This window comes from Gorilla gorilla, chromosome 2 (assembly GCF_029281585.2).
Source record: "Gorilla gorilla gorilla isolate KB3781 chromosome 2, NHGRI_mGorGor1-v2.1_pri, whole genome shotgun sequence".
In the NCBI taxonomy this organism is placed as follows: Eukaryota; Metazoa; Chordata; class Mammalia; order Primates; family Hominidae; genus Gorilla; species Gorilla gorilla.
Genome location: NC_086017.1, coordinates 100,386,255 through 100,408,059, shown reverse-complemented (window position 1 = coordinate 100,408,059; position 21,805 = coordinate 100,386,255). Strand labels below are relative to the sequence as shown.

Below are 21,805 nucleotides of genomic sequence, written 5' to 3'. Positions count from 1 at the left end.
AGTATGTATCGAAATGTACACATTAGATTAAATGTACGGCTTGATGAGTTTTAATAAACTGCCCCCTGTGTGATCAACACAAAGAATAGCTAGTGCTTTTATTTATTTTTGCAAATTTCTTTACGTCTGTTGCTCATGATCAAATACTTTCCCTACGTAAATGTCAACAAATTCACTCTATTTTCCACTTTACCATGCTTGTGAAAAAGAATGAATTGTTCCCCATTGTAATGAATCAATATGCTGATGATATATTCCAGAAACAAAATATGCAGAACACGACCCTTTGAAACTATGATTTCAGCCTGATTTTACAAAGAAAAGGAAATTATCTCCATAATAGAATCAACTGCTGGAAGATCTTGAGCATACACAGATTTGGATTTTGGCAAGATAATATTGCTTCACATCAGCAAAATGCCCAGATAATTATGAAAGAGGATAGAAGTCCTTATTCCAAGCAAAATTGTTCTTTTTCACATAATCTGAGTTCAGTAAATTCCTACTACATTGTTATCCATCCAACATACTTTACTCCACATTTTACCTCTTTTTAAATATTCCTTTGGAATTCTAAAGATGAAAACATTCATTTTGTCACCTTTTCTTTGTTCCGTTTGAGGGAGATCTGTGCCCCATTGCAAATGGTGCCTCTATTACTATTACTATTATACTATATTGCGGTAAGAGTGTGGGATTCTGTCCTGCCTAATTTAGCAATTATCTGAAGTCCAGACTCTTTAACTTAAATTACCTTTATTTTAACTTAGGTGACTAATAGTTATTCACCTATTGTTCCTTTTCCCTGTTTGTCTTTCGTCAATCATTTGGATTTGCTAGTCCCTTGGAAACTTCAATGCTGATTCTCATTGAAGCGTTTTAAGGATGCTGAATCAACACATGTTATTTTAAGTCCTGCATGCTAAGACTTTTCTCCCCTGTAATAGCTACATGTATGTCTAGAGTCTTAATAGCAACAGATGTTGCCAGCCCTCATGGGTAGACTATTTCTTTTAAGTTTTCCTTATGTGTATTCTACTACAGTGACTTATGCAATTAGAGTTTTAGGAAAGCTAATAGATGTATTTGAAGTTTTTAAATTTTACCTTTCTTACCACACGTGAAGGCTTAATGATGTCTGCAGTCATCCATATGCCATCTTGTAGATCTCCAAGAGTGATTCCTGACATGTGAAATTATAGGGAAAATATGGCTTTTGATGAATAAACTAACAATCAAATTGTAGCACATTTTTTGATCACTTATGGATATAGCAAAAACAAAAACAAACAAACAAAAAACTACCACTTCTTAATGTCAGATTATGTAGTGTATAAAAGGCTCCAGGAGAGATATAGTATGCCTGATACTTATACCTGTGTATCAATTCCAGCATTTGGAAAGTGCTTTCAAAACATATGCCAAAGAAAGATGACAAATTACCAAAGCATCTGTTCCCTGGGGAAAAAATTGCAAGAATAAGCAACAAAATATAATAACTTAATTTTTAAACATACATGGAGCCAGAGATAATACATGAGCAGCTTAATTCTGCCCTTCTCTTTTATTAATTCCAGAAAAAAGAAAAAAATAATTGACTCTTTGTCTGTGTTACGATTTGTCAGTACAAGAAAAAAAGAATAATGCATTGAGCCTTCTGTATTTCTCACTCTTAAGGATCTCTCTTTGTCCATTGTTTAGATTTTCAGCAGAATTTCATTTCTGGACATATGATTCAGAAGGCATGATACTGTAAGCAGAATCTGTCAATCACTCAGCATGGCTCCTGATTGCACTTCGTGGTGGAAAGATTGAAGTTCAGCTTGAGAATGAACATACATCCAAAATCACAACTGGAGGTGACGTTATTAATAATGGTCTATGGAATGGTACGTTTGCAGATTTTATCAATATTTTCCCACTTTGATGCAGTCTGTATAAAATCGTAATTTATTTTTATAGAGATACCAAACCAAAATGGATTTGGAGTTATCTGATGCTATATGAGGTATATTCTACATACTGTAAATCCCTGAAACATCCTGAGAAATAATATTCTCACTTAATATATTAGAATCATTGTTTTTAGTTATTTGCTTGAACTACTCTGTCTTTAACTTTTTACCTTTTTTAGTGGCTGTTTGGTGAACAGTGGTGTTAGGGATTATTAGGCAGCCTAACTTTTTTTTTTTTTTGAGATGGAGTTTTGCTCTTGTTGCCCAGGCTGGAGTGCAGTGGCGCGATCTCAACTCATTGCAACCTCCACCTCCCGGGTTCAAGCGATTCTCCTGTTTTGGCCTCCCGAGTAGCTGGGATTACAGGCATGTGCCACCACGCCCAGCTAATTTTGCGTTTTTAGTAGAGACGGGGTTTCTCCATGTTGGTCCAGCTGGTCTCGAGCTCATGACCTCAGGTGATCCTCTCATCTTGGCCTCCCAAAGTCCTGGGATTATGGATGTGAGCCACCGCACCTAGCCTTTTTTTTTTTTTGAGACAGACTCTCACTCTGTTGCCCAGGCTAGAGTGCTGTGGCATGGTCTTGGATCACTGCAACCTCCACCTATGGGTTCAAGAGATTCTTGTGCTTCAGCCTCCTGAGTAGCTGGGATTACAGGTGTGCAACAGCATACCTGGCTAATTTTTGTAATTTTAGTAGAGACAGGTTTCACCATGTTGGCCAGGCTGGTCTCAAACTCCTGGCCTCAAGCTATTCACCGACTTCAGCCTCCCAAAGTGCTGGGATTACAAGAGTGAGCAACCACACCCGGCTGGCATAACAATTTATGCAAAGATACCACTGATCAAAGAAAACTCTCAATTGCCAATAATTTTTTTTTAAATTAAGAAGAAATAAACATAGTAACAAATTCAAAAAGGTAATTCAAATTCAAATATAAGCAGATAGATAAGTAATCCTTTAAGAAAAATAGACACAGGGTCTTGCTATGTTGCCCAGGTTGGTCTTGAACTCAAGGAATCCTCCTCCCACTTTGGCTTCCCAAAGTGCTGGGATTACAGGCATGAGCCATTATACCAGAACTAGTAGTCAGTTTTTGTGAAAGCGATATACAGTAGCAGGTACCAGTGTGCTTAGAAATCAGCATTTTAGGCTGGGCGCAGTAGCTCACACCTGTAATCCCAGCTCTTTAGGAGGCTAAGGCAGGTGGATCACCTGAGGTCAGGAGTTTGAGAGCAGCCTGATCAACATGGCGAAACCCCATCTCTACTAAAAATACAAAAATTAGTCAGGCTTGGTGGCACACACCTGCAATCCCAGCAGGAGAATCACTTAAACCTGGAAGGCTGAGGTTGCAGTGAGCCATGATCGTGCCTCTGCACTCCAGCCTGGATGATAAAGCAAGAATCTGTCTCAAAAAAAAAAAAAGAAAAGAAATTAGCATTTTAATTTAATCCTACATATAGCCTTTATTCTAATGATCAAGAATAACACTTTAATCAACTGGATTAAAGTGGGACTTTTCTGAAGGGATTACTGCTAGTTGATAGTGGGGAGAAGTCTTTTCTGAAGTACAGAGTCATTGCTGCCATCAGCAGAGGATAGCTGAGAAAAGATTGGCTTCACCTTAGAATGTGGTGCACAAAAGAGACATCTTTTATGCCTAGAGGAGCTGGCAAGAAGTTTTTGCTGATCTCAATTTATTTATGTTATTTATTTATTTGTCATCACTATTATTATTATTATTATTATTATTATTATTATTATTATTATTTTGAGACAGAGTCTTGCTCTGTCGCCCAGGCTGGAGTGCAGTGGCATGATCTCTGCTCACTGCAACTTCCACCTCCCGGGTTCAGGTGATTCTCTTGTCTCAGCCTCTCGAGTAGCTGGGACTATTGGTGCCTGACACCATGCCCGGGTAGTTTTTGTATTTTCAGTAGAGATGGGTTTCACCATGTTGGCCAGGATGGTCCCGAACTACTGACCTCAGGTGATCAGTTCTCCTCAGCCTCCCAAAGTGCAGGGATTACAGGTGTGAGCCACTGCACCCAGACAAGAAGTTTGTATTGAGAAGTCATGTGAGGTCATCACTAAATTATTTTGGTCCTTCTTTTATGCAGACATGCACTCATTTATTCAATAAGCTTTTAGTGAGTGCTTTTGATACTAAGTTCCTGAGTTCAAGGCATTAGAACGATAGTATATCAGGAGAACCTGCCCCAAATATTTCAACGTAGGTTCTTTCTATTTTCCATAAGTGTCAGCTGGCTGAGAAATAAAGAGAAAGAGTACAAAGAGAGGAATTTTACAGCTGGGCCTCTGGGGGTGACATCAGATATCAGTAGGACTGTGATGCCCACCTGAGCCACAAAACCAGCAAGTTTTTATTAAAGATTTCAAAAGGGGGGGGTGTGTAATAACAGGGAGTAGGTCACAAAGATCACATGCTTCAAAGTGCAAAAAGGAGAACAAAGATCACATGCTTCTGAGGAAACAGGACAAGGGCAAAATCAGAAACTACTGATAAAGAGTCCAACAAAGATCACAAGGCAAAGGGCAAAAGCAGAATTATTGATAAGGGTCTATGTTCAGCAGTGCATGTATTGTATTGATAAACATCTTAAAAAACAGAAAACAGGTTTCGAGAGCAGAGAACTGATCTGACCTCAAATTTACCGGGATGGGTTTTTTCCCCACCCTAGTAAGCCTGAGGGTACTGCAGGAGACTAGGGCGTATTTCAGTCCTTATCTCAACTGCATAAGACAGACACTCGCAGAGCGGCCGTTTATAGACCTCCCCCCGGGAATGCATTTCTTCCCCAGGGTATTAATTATTAATATTCCTTGTTAGGAAAAGAATTCAGCAATATCTTCCCTACTTGCACATCTGTTTGTAGGCTCTCTGCAAGAAGAAAAATATGGCTGTATTTTGCCCAACCCCACAGGCAGCCAGACCTTATGGTTGTCTTCCCTTGTTCCCCAAAATTGCTGTTATTCTGTTATTTTTCAAGGTGCACTGATTTCATATTGTTCAAACACACATGTTTTACAATCAATTTGTACAGTTAACACAGTTGTGGTCCTGAGGTGACATAGATCCTCAGCTTACGAAGATAAGATAAGGATTAAGACATTAAAGTAAGACAGGTGTAAGAAATTATAAGAATATTATTTGGGAACTGATAAATATCCATGAAATGTTCACAATTTATGTTCCTCTGCCACGGCTCCATCCAGTTCCTCCATTTGGGGTCCCTAACTTCCCGCAGCAATAGCAGGAGATTTTCCTCACTCTAGAGCTTAGTACCTCACAGATAAGTAGCTGGTGCTTCTTTGGAAAATAATATAATGTAACATGAAATATATTACAGTAGAGGTATGAACAAAGCACACTTGGGCAAACGTGGTGAATTTATAAATGATTACATCTTATCTGATTATGAGTCTAATATGAATAGGAATTTTAATTGTAAATGTATCATAATTCATTCAGCAAAATATTTATTGGCACTTCTATGTGCTAATCCTTATTCTAGGTGGTAAAGATACAACAGCAAATAAAAAAAAGTCAGTGCTCTTATGGAGCTTGCATTCTAACGGTGAGATGCAAACAACAAATGCATGAAAAAATAAATATGCCAGATAGTTATTCATGTTATAAGGAAAAAGAAAAGCCAGGCAAAGACATAGAGAGTGATGGTGGTTAGTATGCATATAGAATCAGGAAAGGCATCTCTGATGAGATTAGATCTGAGCTGAGACTTGAGAGCACATGTCATGAGAAATACATGAGGGAATATAAAATTATTCTGTACCATGTGAACAGCAAGTACAGAATTTCTTGGAATAGGATGTGTTTGGTATTTGAGGAATAATACAAAGAGTAATGTAGCAGCAGGGGAGAGTAGTTAGTTAGAAAATGAGGTTAGAAACGTGGTCTAGAATAAGATCATCTAGGGCCTTGGGGGCCATGATGAGGATGTGGATTTTATGCTAAATGGACAAGCCCTGGATGGTTTTGAGAAGGGACATGATCTAGTTTGCCTTTTAAAAGATAATCCTGATCAGAAGCTGATGGCTTTGTGGAAACCAGAATGAGAGTAGAACAGGATATGGAGTTAGGAGACTGTTGGAATAACCCAGCAGAGAGAAGATGACAGCTTTGACTGGTGTGCTGATGGTAAGAGTGGTAAGAAGTGGTCAGATTCTGGATATATTTTTAAAGTTAAGCGTTCAATTCAAATTTTTGAATACTCAGCATAAAGAGGGGTTTTAAGGCCATGAAACTGTTTGTGTTGACCAGTGGTTCCAAACACTATCTCATCCAATGTCTGAAAATATATAATGCTCCTTTACTATTCTATAATGAAATGTATCAATAATGTAAACTACCTTCACATATACCCAATCAAAACCAATATAATGCTCTCATTATTATATTAATATGGATAAATAAAAGGATGGTAATTTAGAAGAAAATATGTATTTCAATATGTACGTAGTCAACTATAATGACAACACTTGTCAAAGCTTGCTTCTATGCATAAAGTAAAAGCTACAAATGAAGACTAATGCTGGGGAGTTATATTAGCAACTCAAATACCATTAAGTGCATACATGGTGTTGCCATTGGTAATATTAACTTCCCAAAGTGGTGAGAAGTTCCTGGTAAAGATATTAACAAAACAAATATCAATCTATTCTTAGTTTTCAAGATTATTACATTCTTGAAAAATGTAATGAATGCTAAAATAGTGCAGCAAATATTTTGTGTCTATGTATGTACAAACTCAGATGATTGTAAGCATGAATATTCCCTACATGAATACCTAGCAGGGGTGTTCAAAAGATTTTAAGAATACTTGATATTTTATTTTTAGTTCTGCATTACTTATTATTATTAATTCTGCATGACTAGCCTATGTACATAATGCAGATTGTCTATCATCTTGCAATGCCAGCATGGCCCCTACTCATTGTGACAAATAAAAGTGTTCCTCACCTCCAAATTTTCCAAATGCCCTGGAGTGGAATCATGGCGTCTCACTTAAAATACTTGCATGGCTACAGGAAAAACATCTGGGGCCTGAGCTGTGGGAAGAGGAAGATCCAGCAAAGGAGACTGAGAAGTAGTTGTTAGAGTGCAGAAAGCGAAGCAAGCAGGGTCAGGTGTTGTAGGCTAAGTTAAGAAAGTCTGTAAAGGAGAGAATAGTTGTTCACATGCTGCTAACTGGCTATATTAAAGAAGGAGTGTTGACCAACTTTAAATTTGTGTTTCTAAATTTATTTTATGTTGGAGGATAGTTTTTCCTTCCCTATCATGGTGTTTTAATATGCTTATTGTTTGGCTTATATTATTGGTTAGTGAGTGAAGAGTTTGCTCTTTGAGTGCTATAGTTTTACTTGAAGCGATTGCAGCAGTGGTTCTTCAAATTGTCTTTGTGGAAGGAATTTTTATTGTTGTTTACCCTTACTTTAAACCTTTTTTAAAAACCCAAACAACTCTCAAAATTGGGAAACTCCAATTTATGTATTTTTTTCTTATTGCCTCAATCATTTTTGAATTTTAAAGAAAGAATAATTTGTGTGCAATTAACAGAATACTGAACATATTGATTTTTCTTACTTTATATTAAGAACTGATTTACACTGTTGATTCCATATGTGTATTATCAGACAATTGCAAAATAAGACCACTTAAATTTTTCCTAAGATAGAATGGCTCACTTAACTGTTAATTTTCTAGCAGTCGGGAATTGAAAGATCTATAACGGGATGTTTAAGCTTAACAGAATAGTATTTTTTTTAACTTTAAAATATGGTACACTTTTAAATTTTGATCAAGTGCTGCCAGTATAGGGTGCTGCCACCCTAAATGCCTTTTTATCACATTTATCATAATTTGACATTCCAAATGACTTGTAGCAAATTAATAATTACATTAAAATGATTACTTTACAGAAGTATTTTATGGGAATAATAACATAATTTTTAGATCCCAGTATTTCAAATGACACGTAGTAATGCTTGGTTATTTGGTAAGTTTTCTTTTTAATTGTAGGTGTCTGTGGAAGAATTAGAACATAGTATTAGCATTAAAATAGCTAAAGAAGCTGTGATGGATATAAATAAACCTGGACCCCTTTTTAAGCCTGAAAATGGATTGCTGGAAACCAAAGTGTACTTTGCAGGATTCCCTCAGAAAGCAGAAGGTGAACTCATTAAACCGGTAATGATCCAAGCTTGTATCATTCATCATGGATGAATTCCTTTTGTCTGTAATAGATTTGAATATGTGTTTTTCTGAGAGTCAATAGAAGTTGTTTTGTTAAGCATACTAAATGTGACGACTTGAAATGATCATGGAAGAATAACATTAGTAACCCTTGAAATTATATTAATGAAATAAAAAAAGATGTAGTGGTTTGTGCCCATTTAAATCCCCAGCATAAATCATGAAGTGGATTTCTAAAATTCTCAAATTAACACTTGAGAATGTTAATACTACAGTTCAGTGTTAACATCATGATAATCTATACTCAGTCATTAAACATATAAATTTATATATTTAAGTCCAAAATTATGTTATTTTGTAAAAGCCAGTCAGAGGACTTTCTCAAGTCTATTTTTAGGACTTAAATGCAAGAGCTAAAGAATAGCACAGAAGGTGAAATTTATTGTTAAAAAAATACCTCTTTACTGAGGGTACAACTATAGCCTGTCACAAATTGAAATTAGATATGATAGATGTTTTTTCTAAATATAATATTTAATAGCTATAGAATAGGTTTCATAAAAGAGACTAACCACTAACTCTTCAAAGAATTTTAAAAATTTCATTTGAAGTCACAGCCCTGCCAGATACACTTGTTGATTAACTTAAATATTTACAATCTTATATCCGTCTTTCATTCCTGGCAATTCGTAGTTACTTTAACTTTTAAAAGATTTCTATTATATGATATTAAGCTTGAATTAATTAACCCATGTTGACATGAGTATACCTGTTGTTTGAAACTGAGAAATTAATACACTTGAAAAGTAAAATAAATTATTCAAAAAGTATCAATCATTTATGAAATGGCTTTTACATGTCTTGAGCCTGGCAGGATGCTTGATGGAGGCTAAAGAATGCAAACACTTTTGTGTCTGAAGAGACTTAGAGTCTGATTGGCAAGACAAACCCATATTATAAAAGCCACTAAAGAAAAACAAGGCCAGGCATGGTGGCTCACACCTGTAATCCCAGCACTTTGGGAGGCCGAGTCGGGTGGATCACCTGAGGTCAGGAGTTCAAGACCAGCCTGGCCAATGTAGCAAAACCCCGTCTCTACTAAAAGTACAAAAATTAGCCAGGCGTGGTAGTGGCCACCTGTAATCCCAGCTACTCAGGAGGCTGAGGCAGGAGAATTGCTTGAACCAGGGAGGCAGAGGTTGCAGTGAGCCAAGATCCTGCCACTGCACTCCTGCACTCAATCAAACAAACAAAGAAGATAAACAAGACATCTTAGAGCCCAGGGCCACAGCTAGAAGCAAATATAGAACTTGAAAGCAGAAAAGTTACCACTGGATGATGTAGGAGAGGCAGGTGGTGCTTGAAGTGTTAAAAATCATTAAGATCCACTGAGGGCTTGTGATAGTATAAGCTCGCTTGTACTGAAAAAGACTGTCCATCTGAAGAATACTTTGAAAAGGAAAACTTAAATAAAATTTAAAATATTTTCAACTATTATCAAAGAAAGGATTTTTTTTCTCTTCATGAAAACCTATACTCAAAATCAAGCCACTGTTTAAGTTTAAAATGCACTCCTTGACTTATATTTTAATTTGTTAGATTAACCCTTGTCTAGATGGATGTATACGAGGCTGGAATTTGATGAAGCAAGGCGCTTCTGGAATAAAGGAAATTATTCAAGAAAAACAAAATAAGCACTGCCTGGTTACTGTGGAGAAGGGCTCCTACTATCCTAGTTTTGGAATTGCTCAATTTCGCATAGATTACAGTAAGTGATTTTCCATTTATCTCTATTTTCTCATTAATGAGTAAATTTATTCATCAACAAACAGTAATAATTTGTGAAACATTACTGAGTATCTACTGTGTGCCCACTCTAGTCTTATGCTTATTCATACTATTATATAACTTTTACAAAAATTTTTCAGTGTATTGGGAAAAATATAAAGACATTTGAATGTGCTCGTGTTGTTATTTCAGGTTTATCGGTAGGTAGCCTGATTCCTTTTGGGTAAATTCAATTGACTTATTTTAAAGTTCACTGATTTCTCACTTGTATAGAGAATACCAATGAATGCTTCAGGAAGATTCATCTTAATTTCTAGCATTTCTATTTGATGCTTCCTTAAAATTTCTACCTCCCTGTTGAAATTCCTTATCTGTTCACACTTGTCCAGTTTATGTACTGAGCTTTCAATGTATTCATCATAATTATTTTAAATTCCCTGTCTCATAGTTCCAGCTGTGTCATATCTGGGTCTGGCCATTTTGTCTGCTTTGTCACTTGACCAAGTGTTGTTTTTCTTGCATCTTTGTGTATCATGTAATTTTTGGTTTAGATTCGGGCATCTTACATATAACAGTAGAGACTGAGATGAAGAATATTTGTGTCTGGAAATGAGCACACTTCTTTTGCTAGGCTGTTAGTAACGGGATTGAATCAATCTAGTGAAAAGCTGAGCTTCTTAAGTTTTGTTGGTGGCAGGATTACCCTTAATGCACCACACGTTTCAGATCTTTCATTTTGTTTTGTTTTGTTTATGAGATGGAGTCTCACTCTGTCACCCAGGCTGGAGTGCAGTGGCATGATCTTGGCTCACTGCAGCCTCTGCCTCCTGAATTCAAGTGATTCTTTTGCCTCAGCCTCCTGAGTAGCTGGGACTACAGGCAACCACCACCACGCCTGTCTAATTTTTGTATTTTTGTATTTTTGGCCAGGCTGGTTTCGAACTCCTGATCTCATGATCCACCTGCCTTGGCCTCCCAAAGTGCTGGGATTACAGATGTGAGCCACTGCACCCAGCCTCAGATTTTTTAAATACAACCTTCTGCTTAAAATAAGGGAATGGCTTGCTAGCAAGTTTCTCTTTTTCTTTTCTTTCTTTTATTTTCTTTTCTTTTTTCTTTTTCTTTTTTTTTTTTTTGAGACCAAGTCTCACTCTGTCGCCCAGGCTGCAGTGTAGTGCCACAATCTAGGCTCACTGCAACCTCCACCTCACAGGTTCAAGTGGATTCTCATGCCTCAGCCTCCTGAGTAACTGGAATTATAAGGGTGCACCACCATGCCCTGCTAATTTTTGTATTTTTGACGGGGTTTTGCCATGTTGGCCAGGCTGGTTTCAAACTCCCGACCTCAGGTGATCTGCCTGCCTCAGCCTCTCCAAGTGCTGATATTACAGGCTTGAGCCACCGTGACTGGCCTAGAGAGTTTTTCATCATAGCAGCTCAGTTTTATGTATTCCCTCCATAATATGCCTCAAGAAAATGTCTCTCCCACTTGTGTCTCTCAAGTGTCTTGCCCACCCCCAGCAGAGTGCTCTTGTTACTTGACTTTTGCTAACATGGCAGAGAAGATGCAGAGGTTGGGGAAGCATTCTATGTTGTTCTCATACAAATTCAGTCTTAGGCAGGTGTTGTATCCCTGGGTCTCAGGAGTGTGGAATTTTCACTGTTCCTCTTCCCTGACTCTCTCATCAGTAGGGGAGATGTCTAATGATCAGGACTCAAGATGGTTTCTTGCTCCTTCTCCATGATAGATAGCTTTGTTTGTTCTTCCTAATCTGTAGTTGCAATGAGTCTTCATATGTGTCCTAATGACAAAGTTTGCTGCCTTTCTCCTGGGTTCAAAACTTGTGTTGTGTAGAGGAGACTGAGAAGGATCTAGGTGGGGTTCTGTGGCTTCCCTGTAGCTGGTGCTGCTTTCAGGACCATATTAAGAGAGAGACTTTCTCAGGTCTCCTTACCTGCACTCTGTTTTCTCTTGAGTGCACAGTAATCTGTGGAGAAGAGCCTGTGAATGAGCATGAATTGTCTTTGTGTCTGTAGTTTCTAGGGCTTCTAAACTCTTACATCAGCCCCCACATGTAGTTCACCAATTTGCTTAAATCTTTACCTAAATTATTTTTACCAAATTGCATGGCATCTCCTGTCTGCTCTGGGTTAGAAAGTGTTCTCATTCTGGTGTCCTTGGAAACACCTGTCTTTCTTTAGGTTTCTGGTTAGTTTGTTGCTCTGTGACCTCAGCTCTTTGATAGTTCCAAGAAAAGTCGTGATTATGCAGATAATTTGGCTTTTGTTGTTGTAAGGGTGGGAGTGGTGCTCTTTCCAATTTTCTACAGCCTAAGTGGAGCGGGGAGTCTTGCCACACTGACCCTACGGTTTTAACCTTATAAATAATACTTCCGTGAACATCCTAAAACATACATCCTTCTACCTTTATGTGATTAATTCTATGGAAGAAAATTTTAGAATTAGGTTATTTCTATCAAAGGTTATGCAAATATATAATTATTAGAGGTTCAATTACATTCTTTTCCAAAAATCTTTTATCAATTAATATTTCTACCAACAGAATGAGAAAGTGTATGCTTTAGCTTTTTTCCAATCTGATAGTTCAAAAATTAAATTTTGTAGGTTTGAATATTAATATTATTTCCCTAATTTCTACTGAACTTGAATATCCTCCCATATGTTTATTAGCTATTTATATATTCTAATTATTTTATTGAATTCTTTGTCTTTTTCTTTTTTAGTAGTTCATTATTTGAGCTACTAACACTTTGCATTATAAATAGTTAGCATTAATGTGATATCTCTGCTTTAAGAAAAAAATTACATTTTAATTGTGTTTATTTGTAACTTAAAAAGGGCAAGGTAAGGTGGCTCACATCTATAATCCCAGCACTTTAGGAAGCTAAGATAGGCAGATCCCAAAGAGCTAGAGCCCAAGAGTTCAAGACCAGCCTTGGCAACATGGTGAAACCCTATCTTCACAAAAAATGCAAAAATTAGCCAAGCCTGATGGCATGTTCCTGTAGTACCAGCTACTCAGGAGGCTGAGGTGTGAGGATGGCTTGAGCCCAATAGGTCGATGCAGCAGAGAGCCAGGATCTTACCACTGCAGTCCAGCCTGGATGACAGAGTGAGAGCATGTCTCACAAAAAAAAAAAAAAAAAAAAGGTTTACTACATTAAAACAAATTTTTAAATTTTTATGTAATTAGGAGGTACAAGTGCAGATTTCTTACATGCATATATTGTGATATATTGTGTAGTGGTAAAATCTGGGCTTTCAGTGTACACATCACCCAAATAGTGAACATGATACCCAATTGGTAATTTTTCAACCCCTACCCTCCTCCCACCCTCCCATCTTTCGTAGTCTGTATTTACTACATTTGTTTGTTTGTTTTTGAGATAGGGTCTCTCTCTGTCATCCAGGCTGGAGTGCAGTGGTGCAATCATGGCTCACTGTAACCTAGACCTTCTGGGCTCAAGCAATCTTCCCGCCTCAGTCTCCCAAGTAGCTAAGACTACAGCCACATGCCACCATGCCTTGCTAATGTTTATGTTTTGCAGAGACAGGGTCTTCCTATGTTGCCCAGGTCAGTTTTCAGACTCCTTAACTCAAGTGATCCTCCTGCCTCACCCTCCCAGTTCTGGTATTACAGGCATGAGCCACTGTGCCCAGCCTTTTTTACTACACTTTTAAGGACAAATTTTACAAAAATGATTTCCCTTTTTCTAACATAAATTAATACAATGCCTAGTTCTGTTCTGCCTATGAAGGATTGTTTTAAAGTTATAAATGGTGTGAGGATTAAATTAGGATAAAACTAAATCCATGATGATTTGGCCAAAGGAAAAAAATCCTGAAAAGGTAATGAAAATAAGAGTTACATTGTATCTAAAAAAATTACTTTAATAAGTAATCAATCATTTCATGGATAATTTGTAAGTGATCTTTGTAATTAATATTTAATGTTACATTTTAACTTCTATACATTTGCGTGTTCATTTCAGTTTGAATTGAATATTCTGTATTAAATTTACTTATTTCAAGATAAATGTTTAGGTGATGGAAATTCCAGTTACCCTGATTTGAACATTACACATTGTATGCATTTATCAAATGACATATCTACCCCAAAATATGTACAATTATGACATATCAATTAAAAATTACTTATTTCACAATGATTACATATAAACGTTCTTTTTTTTTTGGAGACAGAGTCTCACTCTTTTTCCCAGGCTGGAGTGCAATGGTATGATCTCAGCTCACTGCAACCTCTGCCTCCCGAGTTCAAGCGATTCTCCTGAATCAAGCCTCCCGAGTTGTAGCTGGGACTACAGATATACACCACCATGCTCAGCTAATTTTTTGTACATTTTTTTCAGTAGAGATGTTTCACCATGTTGCCGAGGCTGGTCTCGAACTCCTGAGCTCAGGCAATTCCAAAGTGCTAAGATTACAGGCATGTGCCACCGCACCCGGTCTATATATTTTTTTCTTCTGGATGGGAGTTACAGGATTATAATGAAAAACTTAGTGACATTATATGTGGCTAAGTGGAAGAACATCTTGTCAAAGAAAAATGATTTTCCTTATTCACATTTACCCTTTCAAGGGCTCCGTGTGGTATTTGGGCTTTGCTATACATTACATCATATTAAATGAGGAAGACTTCATTCAGATTATGAACTATTATTTTTAGTAATCCAACTACTCTGGAAACATATTAATTCAACAAATATCTATTGAGTGACTCCTGGGAAAAACAAAGTAATGATGGAGACATATACCTCCTAAAGCTTGCACGTTATTGGGATAGACAATTAACCTAGTAATTAAGAAGGAGAATGTGAAGGATTATGACAAGAGATTCACAAAACAAGGGTTCCCATTCTGATTTCAAAACTAACTGCTGATGTCAGTGTATTTCTCTAGTATCGAACTATCCAACTCTCCTGTGTATATAAATCATATTTATCCTTTGGAGTGATGATGGCAACTGTACCCAGATTTTCCCTAAATTATTACAGTAAATTTGTTGAACTTTCAAACGTGTACTTGGAAATATGACCACTTTGAGATTTGAGCATTGGCGAACATGCAAGGGAGAAGGAAGCACTGTTAAAGAGCAAACTGGGAAAATCCATGATAATCCTTAACACCACAATCCAGAATTCTCTTCTAGGAAGAACGGGAAGATGGTACTCCATTTGCATGTTTCTTGCCTGCATTAAAAAATAGTTTGTTTTGTTTTGCCTAGGTTATATAGATCATTGAGAAAGGGAAAAAAATAGTATTACACAAGATAGTTTTGAATATTACCTGGACTGTATTAATAATAATTCCTTCTGGTGCACTTTAGGAGTGCATTGATCATGCTTCTGTTTCATTATTTTAAATAGATAATGTATCCAGTGTTGAGGGTTGGCATATAAATGTGACCTTGAATATTCATCCATCCATGGGCACTGGTGTTATGCTTGCCTTGGTTTCTGGTAACAACACAGTGCCCTTTGCTGTGTCCTTGGTGGACTCCACCTCTGAAAAATCGCAGGTAACTTAACTCTAAACCTAGATGAACCTTGTTTTTCTTTTCTTTTTTAAAATAGATACGTAGCAGTATTTACCTCAAAGGACGATTTTGAAGATTAAATAAAGTAACTTATGTAAAGTATTTGGCACAATCTGCAGCACATCATTAAAGACTCAAAAAATGTCTATTATTGTTACTTTTTTTCTGGCTTGTTTCCAAGGTCTGAATGAAGAAGTAAGGGGAGGGAGGAATGAAACACCTACTGCATCTATACCTAAGATTAGGCAGACTCTCACACAGGCTGCTTGGAGCCACCCGAATAAATAGAGATCCACCCTTATTAAGAATCCTTTTAAGCATCGTGGGAATTAGTCTGTGCTGTCAACATAGAAGTGAATCTAATTGCGGTGCACTGTCAGATATTCAGTGCTTAATTATAATGTTTTGTTCTTTCTTACACTCTTAATCTTTTCTCCCAAGAGTAAGTTAGGAAAAAAGAGAGAAAGTTAAAACTGGTCCACTTGGTTTCTTAATGGCAACTCTTATTTGAAATTAGGAGGAAGAACATGAAAAAGCCTTAGATGAAAGGAAATATGAGGGTAATCAGAAAATCTGTATTATTCAGACTTCAATTAGAGCATAGTCGTTCTGTCTATGCGTCATCCACGGTGCATTTCAACAAGTCACTGCAAGAACCTGACGTTTATGCCAAGGCTGACTTGGATGCTTTCAGTAAATTTTAGAAAGAGACCTATGGTTGAATAATGTCTATTGTAGTAAAACAAGTTATGCTGTTTGCAACTTAAAGTATGATTCAGGGAGGAGGATGGGAAGTTTCTGGTGGTTAACCATAAGTAACCTAAAAATATCCTGATGAGTTTGTTTTTGTTTGTGTTTTTGTTTTAATCTCCTGTCTTTAAGGAGCTTTCTACATTTGGATTTCAGGGGTTTTTTGTTTGCTAGTTTGTTTTTCTTTTTAAACAAAATGGAATTCCTATCTTCAACACTACATTCATGCAGTGGAGGAGGTTAATGCGTGCAATGTCTTTGATATTTATTTTATCCTTTGAGTGTTTGCCTCCATGGTTCTTTCTTTGCATGTCATATTTTCTTCTCAAGGTCTATGCAATATTTCATAACATTATTCCAGATACCATTGATCATTTTGGAGCATTTTCTTTATTGACAATCTCTTTTAATGAGTTTAAGGATATGGACATGTACAACACAATAACAGATTACCTCAGGTAACCTATATTTGCAAAGTTAGTCTTTTCGCTTAAAATAGGTATCTTGGATTCCTAAACAAACATTTCTGACTATGTTTTTATCACTTTCCTCTATGCCGTATAAGCTATATGAAGAGATCATACTCAACACATCGAGTAATTTAGGCATAACAGCAGTTTGAAAGGTTCAGCAGAATGAACACATTTTCTTTCTGTAGAATCTCCTGGTAAATGTTCTATAACGTACTGGTGGCAATTGCTGGTTTTTCTTTCTCAGGGCCTCTTCACTTATTTTATCCCAAGTCTATAGGATTGCTTGTGTGGCACAAAGAAACCTGTTAGTCTTGCTGGCATATGCTTACTAAAGCATTTTAAATTTCCCAAGTCTTTTCTCAACAAAGAGTGATTCAACTCCTTCCCTTTTCATATGTAAACTTGGAAATTAGGAAGGCTCATAAACAGAAAGACATAAGACACTCCTATAGGTGCCGGTTGTTTTACTGAATTTTCAGAAACCAGTATACATTTATATTTTAGCTAAACTTTGAGTTTGTAAAACCAATGTGTATTTTAAATTTTAGTCATAATTATTATAAATTAGTCTTAACATACTTAGTAATTTTTCCCTTAAATTTAGCGGTGCTATCATACATTTTCTTTCCTTATTGAAATTTAGTTTTTGACTTTCAAAAACTCAAAAGTCACCCTTAAGCAGCATTACTCTTACTCCTTGCTTATATTGAATCTTTGCTCTACTCTTCAGGATATTCTGTTATCTGTTGAAAATACTGTAATATATCTGATATAGGCCCTAAGTCTATGTTCTGATCAACAATCTCATCTGGAATTTATAGTCAACAGAAACAATCTGGAGTTGTTGACACCACTTAAAATAGAAACCATCTCCCATGAAGACCTTCAAAGACAACTTGCCATCTTGGACAAAGCAATGAAAGCAAAAGTGGCCACATACCTGGGTGGCCTTCCAGGTATCTGCTTACTTTTTCTTCAGCTTTAAAAAGTATATTTTAATCAAATTGATAATATTTTAAATATATAATTATAGTAAAAAAGCATCAGAAAGGAACATAAAATCCAGTATTCGTTATTCTTTTTCTAGGGGCTAGTACCAACATTTTATTGGCATATTTTTGTTTTGTTTAGTTTAAAAATGTTGAACTAAGGCTGATCAAGTTTTGCTGCATTTGGCTATCCCAGCCAGAAAGGATATGTTATTTTATTTCGTCACCAAAATAGTCTTATAAGTTCAATATTTGTTCTTATTTACCCAATATTTATTCATCTATTACTCAGTTCATCTTATCATTTATCCAGCTTTTTTTTTTTTTTTTTTTTTTTTTTGAGAAGGAGTCTGCCTCTGTCACCCAGGCTGGAGGGCAGTGGCGCGATCTCGGCTCACTGCAAGCTCCACCTCCCGGGTTCACGCCATTCTCCTGCCTCAGCCTCCCGAGTAGCTGGACTACAGGCGCCCGCCACCACACCTGGCTAATTTTTTTTGTATATTTAGTAGATAGGGGGTTTCACTGTGTTAGCCAGGATGGTCTCGATCTCCTAACCTCGTGATCTGCCCGCCTCGGCCTCCCAAAGTGCTGGGATTACAGGCGTGAGCCACCGTGCCCGGCCCCATTTATCCAACTTTTATTGAGATCTTTTGCCCATGCCGGGCGCGGTGGCTCACGCCTGTAATCCCAACACTTTGGGAGGCCGAGGTGGGCGGATCACGAGGTCAGGAGATCGAGACCATCCTGGCTAACTCGGTGAAACCACCTCTCTACTAAAAATATAAAAAAATTAGCCGGGCGTGGTGGCAGGCACCTGTAGTCCCAGCTACTCAGGAAGCTGAGGCAGGAGAATGGTATGAACCCGGGAGGCGGAGCTTGCAGTGAGCCGAGATCGCGCCACTGCACTCCAGCCTGGGCGACAGAGGGAGACTCTGTCTCAAAAAAAAAAAAAAAAAAAAAAAAAATACCTTATGTCTGAGGTGCTCGCAACAGAGTAATAAACAATCTAGTGGCAGAGGTAGACATTAAACAACTAATTAGGAAAATATCAAAATAATTAAAATTGTGATCACTTTTATGAGGGAAAAGTATGGGTTGCTTTTAGAACCTGAAAATATGACTTCTCGCATGGTCATGGGGGCCAGAAACAACTGGTCTGAGTAATAAGACTAAACTATAAATCTGATACTGAACAGGTTAAATAAATTTAACCAGGTGTGGGAATGGGGATTGGAGTTATTATGCAAGTAAAATGTTCCATGTGTGGGCAAAGTGGAAGGGGATGACACGTTGGAGGAATCTGTAGGATATCAGTATAGTTAAAGCATAGTGAGCAAGGGAGACAGTAGTGTAGAGTGAGGCTGTGAACTGGGCGGTTGGATGGATTGTTTGTAGACCTAGTTCAGGATCGTAAGTCTTATAATGAGAGACATGAAACTATTAAAATTTTTAGACAAGGAAGTAGTATAGCAATATTACAATTTTAAAAATTCACTCTGCATGCTGGATGGAGATGGATAGGTGGGAGACAAAAGTGGGTTTAATTGAGATGATCTGAGAGGCTATTCAGTAGTCCAGATGAAGAAGCAGTGACAATAGTTGTAGTATCTAAACCACCATCAGCTGTTGCAAAACAAAGTCTGGCCACTGTTTGAAGTGCTTCAAATATATCCACTTGTTTAATTTTCAACATAGTCCAGTGAGGTAAGTGCTATTATTATCCCCATTTTACAGATGAGGAAACTGAGGAAGCTGCAGGACCAGGGTGATAACAATGAAGATGATGGACAGTGAATAGATCGGAGATACGTGTTAGAAACAAAATTAATAGGACTTAATGACTGAAAGACAGGTATAAGGATGATTTTTAGGTATCTGGCATGAGCAGTTGCGTGGATGGAGATTCCATTTACCAAGATGGGGAAAACTGGAGGAAAAGCAGATTCATCTTTAACTGAATATTGGAAAATATGAAATTGGCACCAATATTTCACTTAAAATGGAAAAAAAGAGGCAGAAAGTTATTTAGAAGCATTTTCAGATGACATTTGCAATGTATTCTCATGGGGAGAATTCTGAGTTTGATGTCTGGACCTCTGATAACCTTCAATATATTGCTTAAACTGCTCATGGTCTTGATTTCCCATATATGGAAATTGTATCTGGGGTTTTGGGAAATAGAAGTAAATAGGCTTTTAAAGCTATAGAAAGACAGATAGATAGATGATAGATAGATAGAGAGATAGATAGATAGATAGATAGATAGATAGATAGATAGATAGATAAATAGAGGTAAGTAGCGAGCATGCCTAATTATTAGGGAGTAAAATTATAGTTTAAATGAATAAATTCTATATTGAAATCTACCTACTACCTTATCCACAATTTAGTTGAATGCAATTTTAGGAAATCAAACCAACAAAGAGTTTAAAAGAAGTAGAATTATCAAAATTTCAGTGGTTTCGGGATTTTGGCAACAGCACTGAGGACTAACTTCAGGCAAAATGTCTTAAGAGAAAGAGTGGGGAAAATTTGAGAGGAGCTAAATATTGAGATATTAAGAGTATAAACTTTGGGATGGGTAAATTATTAATTGCATGCAAAGTAGGCATGTTAAATTTCATGTGAACTACTAAAACCCAAGATAAATGGATGATTTTGAGTAATTTCTTTCCTCAGGAAATGAATGAATTTGAGTAATTTCTTTTCTCAAAAAAGGAAAAGTGGCATAATCTATGATGTTTAGCCCAGCTTGAAAGGGATTCTTAACAAATGCTATGAGCTCATAGTCATAGTAAAGTAGGAACTTTATTCACTGTGTTGGCAAGTTAGAAGTTGAAAATTTAAAGGTTTTTTTTCGCATAAGGTACTGAAGATAAGGGCTAAAGAATATCCGTTGTGAGTTAAGATTAATGGAGAGGAGAGGCCAAAAAAGAGGAAGGAAAATTGTTATTTTTAGGAACTCTAAATAGTACATGAAAGTGAATCCTGTATCATGACCTACTGTATGCTCAACAAAAAATTATTTCTTTGGAAAAATACAGAAATCTGCTTTTATTCCAACAATAATAAAAGCGATATATTGATCATGACATTTAAAAGAGATTTCCAAGTAGCTATAATTTGGAGTTAAGAAAATGATTTAACAATGCTTAAACCATTGCTTAAGTTTAAAGAGAAAATAGTATGTTATTTGTATAATAAAAATAGAATATCGCAAGAATATGCTTGTTTCTACTCTCCCTCAAATGTGTTTAAGTTTAAATGGAACTAATTGTGTTTATGAAATCCGAGGAACTCATGACATGCTGAATTCAATGAAGTACAATAACATGTATATCGGAGTCACTGAATGTATATTTATGGAATAGAATTTCATTATTAACTTTTCCTTTAGGATTAGAATTTGGTTGGAAATGGGAAGTCTGAATGACTTCTCTCACTGTAAACAAACAAGATGCTAAAAGTCTTGGACTAATATTCTAATATTTTACTTTTACAGATGTTCCATTCAGTGCCACACCAGTAAATGCCCTTTATAAAGGCTGCATGGAAGTGAATATTAATGGTGTACAGTTGGATCTGGACGAAGCCATTTCTAAACATAATGATATTATAGCTCACTCATGTCCATCATTTTGGAAAAAGACAAAGAATTCTTAAGGCATCTTTTCTCTGCTGATAATACCTTTTCCTTGTCTGTAATTATACTTATGTTTCAATAACAGCTGAAGGGTTTTATTTACAATGTGCAGTCTTTGATTATTTTGTGGTCCTTTCCTGGGGTTTTTAAAAGGTCCTTTGTCAAGGAAAAAAATTCTGTTGTGATATAAATCACAGTAAAGAAATTCTTCTCTTGCTATCTAAGAATGGTGAAAAATAACAATTTTAAATTTGAATTTTTTTCCTACAAATGACAGTTTTAATTTTTGTTTGTAAAACTAAATTTTAATTTTATCATCATGAACTAGTGTCTAAATACCTATCTTTTTTTCAGAAAGCAAGGAAGTAAACTCAAACAAAAGTGAATGT

At 36.6% G+C, this 21,805-nt stretch overlaps 1 protein-coding gene across 1 annotated transcript in view; it reads left to right on the top strand.

Annotated features, from left to right (window-relative positions):
- LOC101147670 (vitamin K-dependent protein S-like) overlaps positions 1 to 21,552 on the top strand; it is a 58,548-nt gene extending 36,996 nt beyond the window's left edge. The window contains 7 exon segments of the mRNA XM_055382125.2: positions 1,702 to 1,889; positions 6,668 to 6,738; positions 8,022 to 8,189; positions 9,795 to 9,963; positions 15,392 to 15,543; positions 17,515 to 17,740; positions 21,276 to 21,552. Of these exon segments, the coding sequence (XP_055238100.1) occupies positions 1,702 to 1,889; positions 6,668 to 6,738; positions 8,022 to 8,189; positions 9,795 to 9,963; positions 15,392 to 15,543; positions 17,515 to 17,740; positions 21,276 to 21,436 (1,135 nt within the window). The 3' untranslated portion in view covers positions 21,437 to 21,552.
- The last annotated feature ends 253 nt before the right edge of the window (positions 21,553 to 21,805 follow it).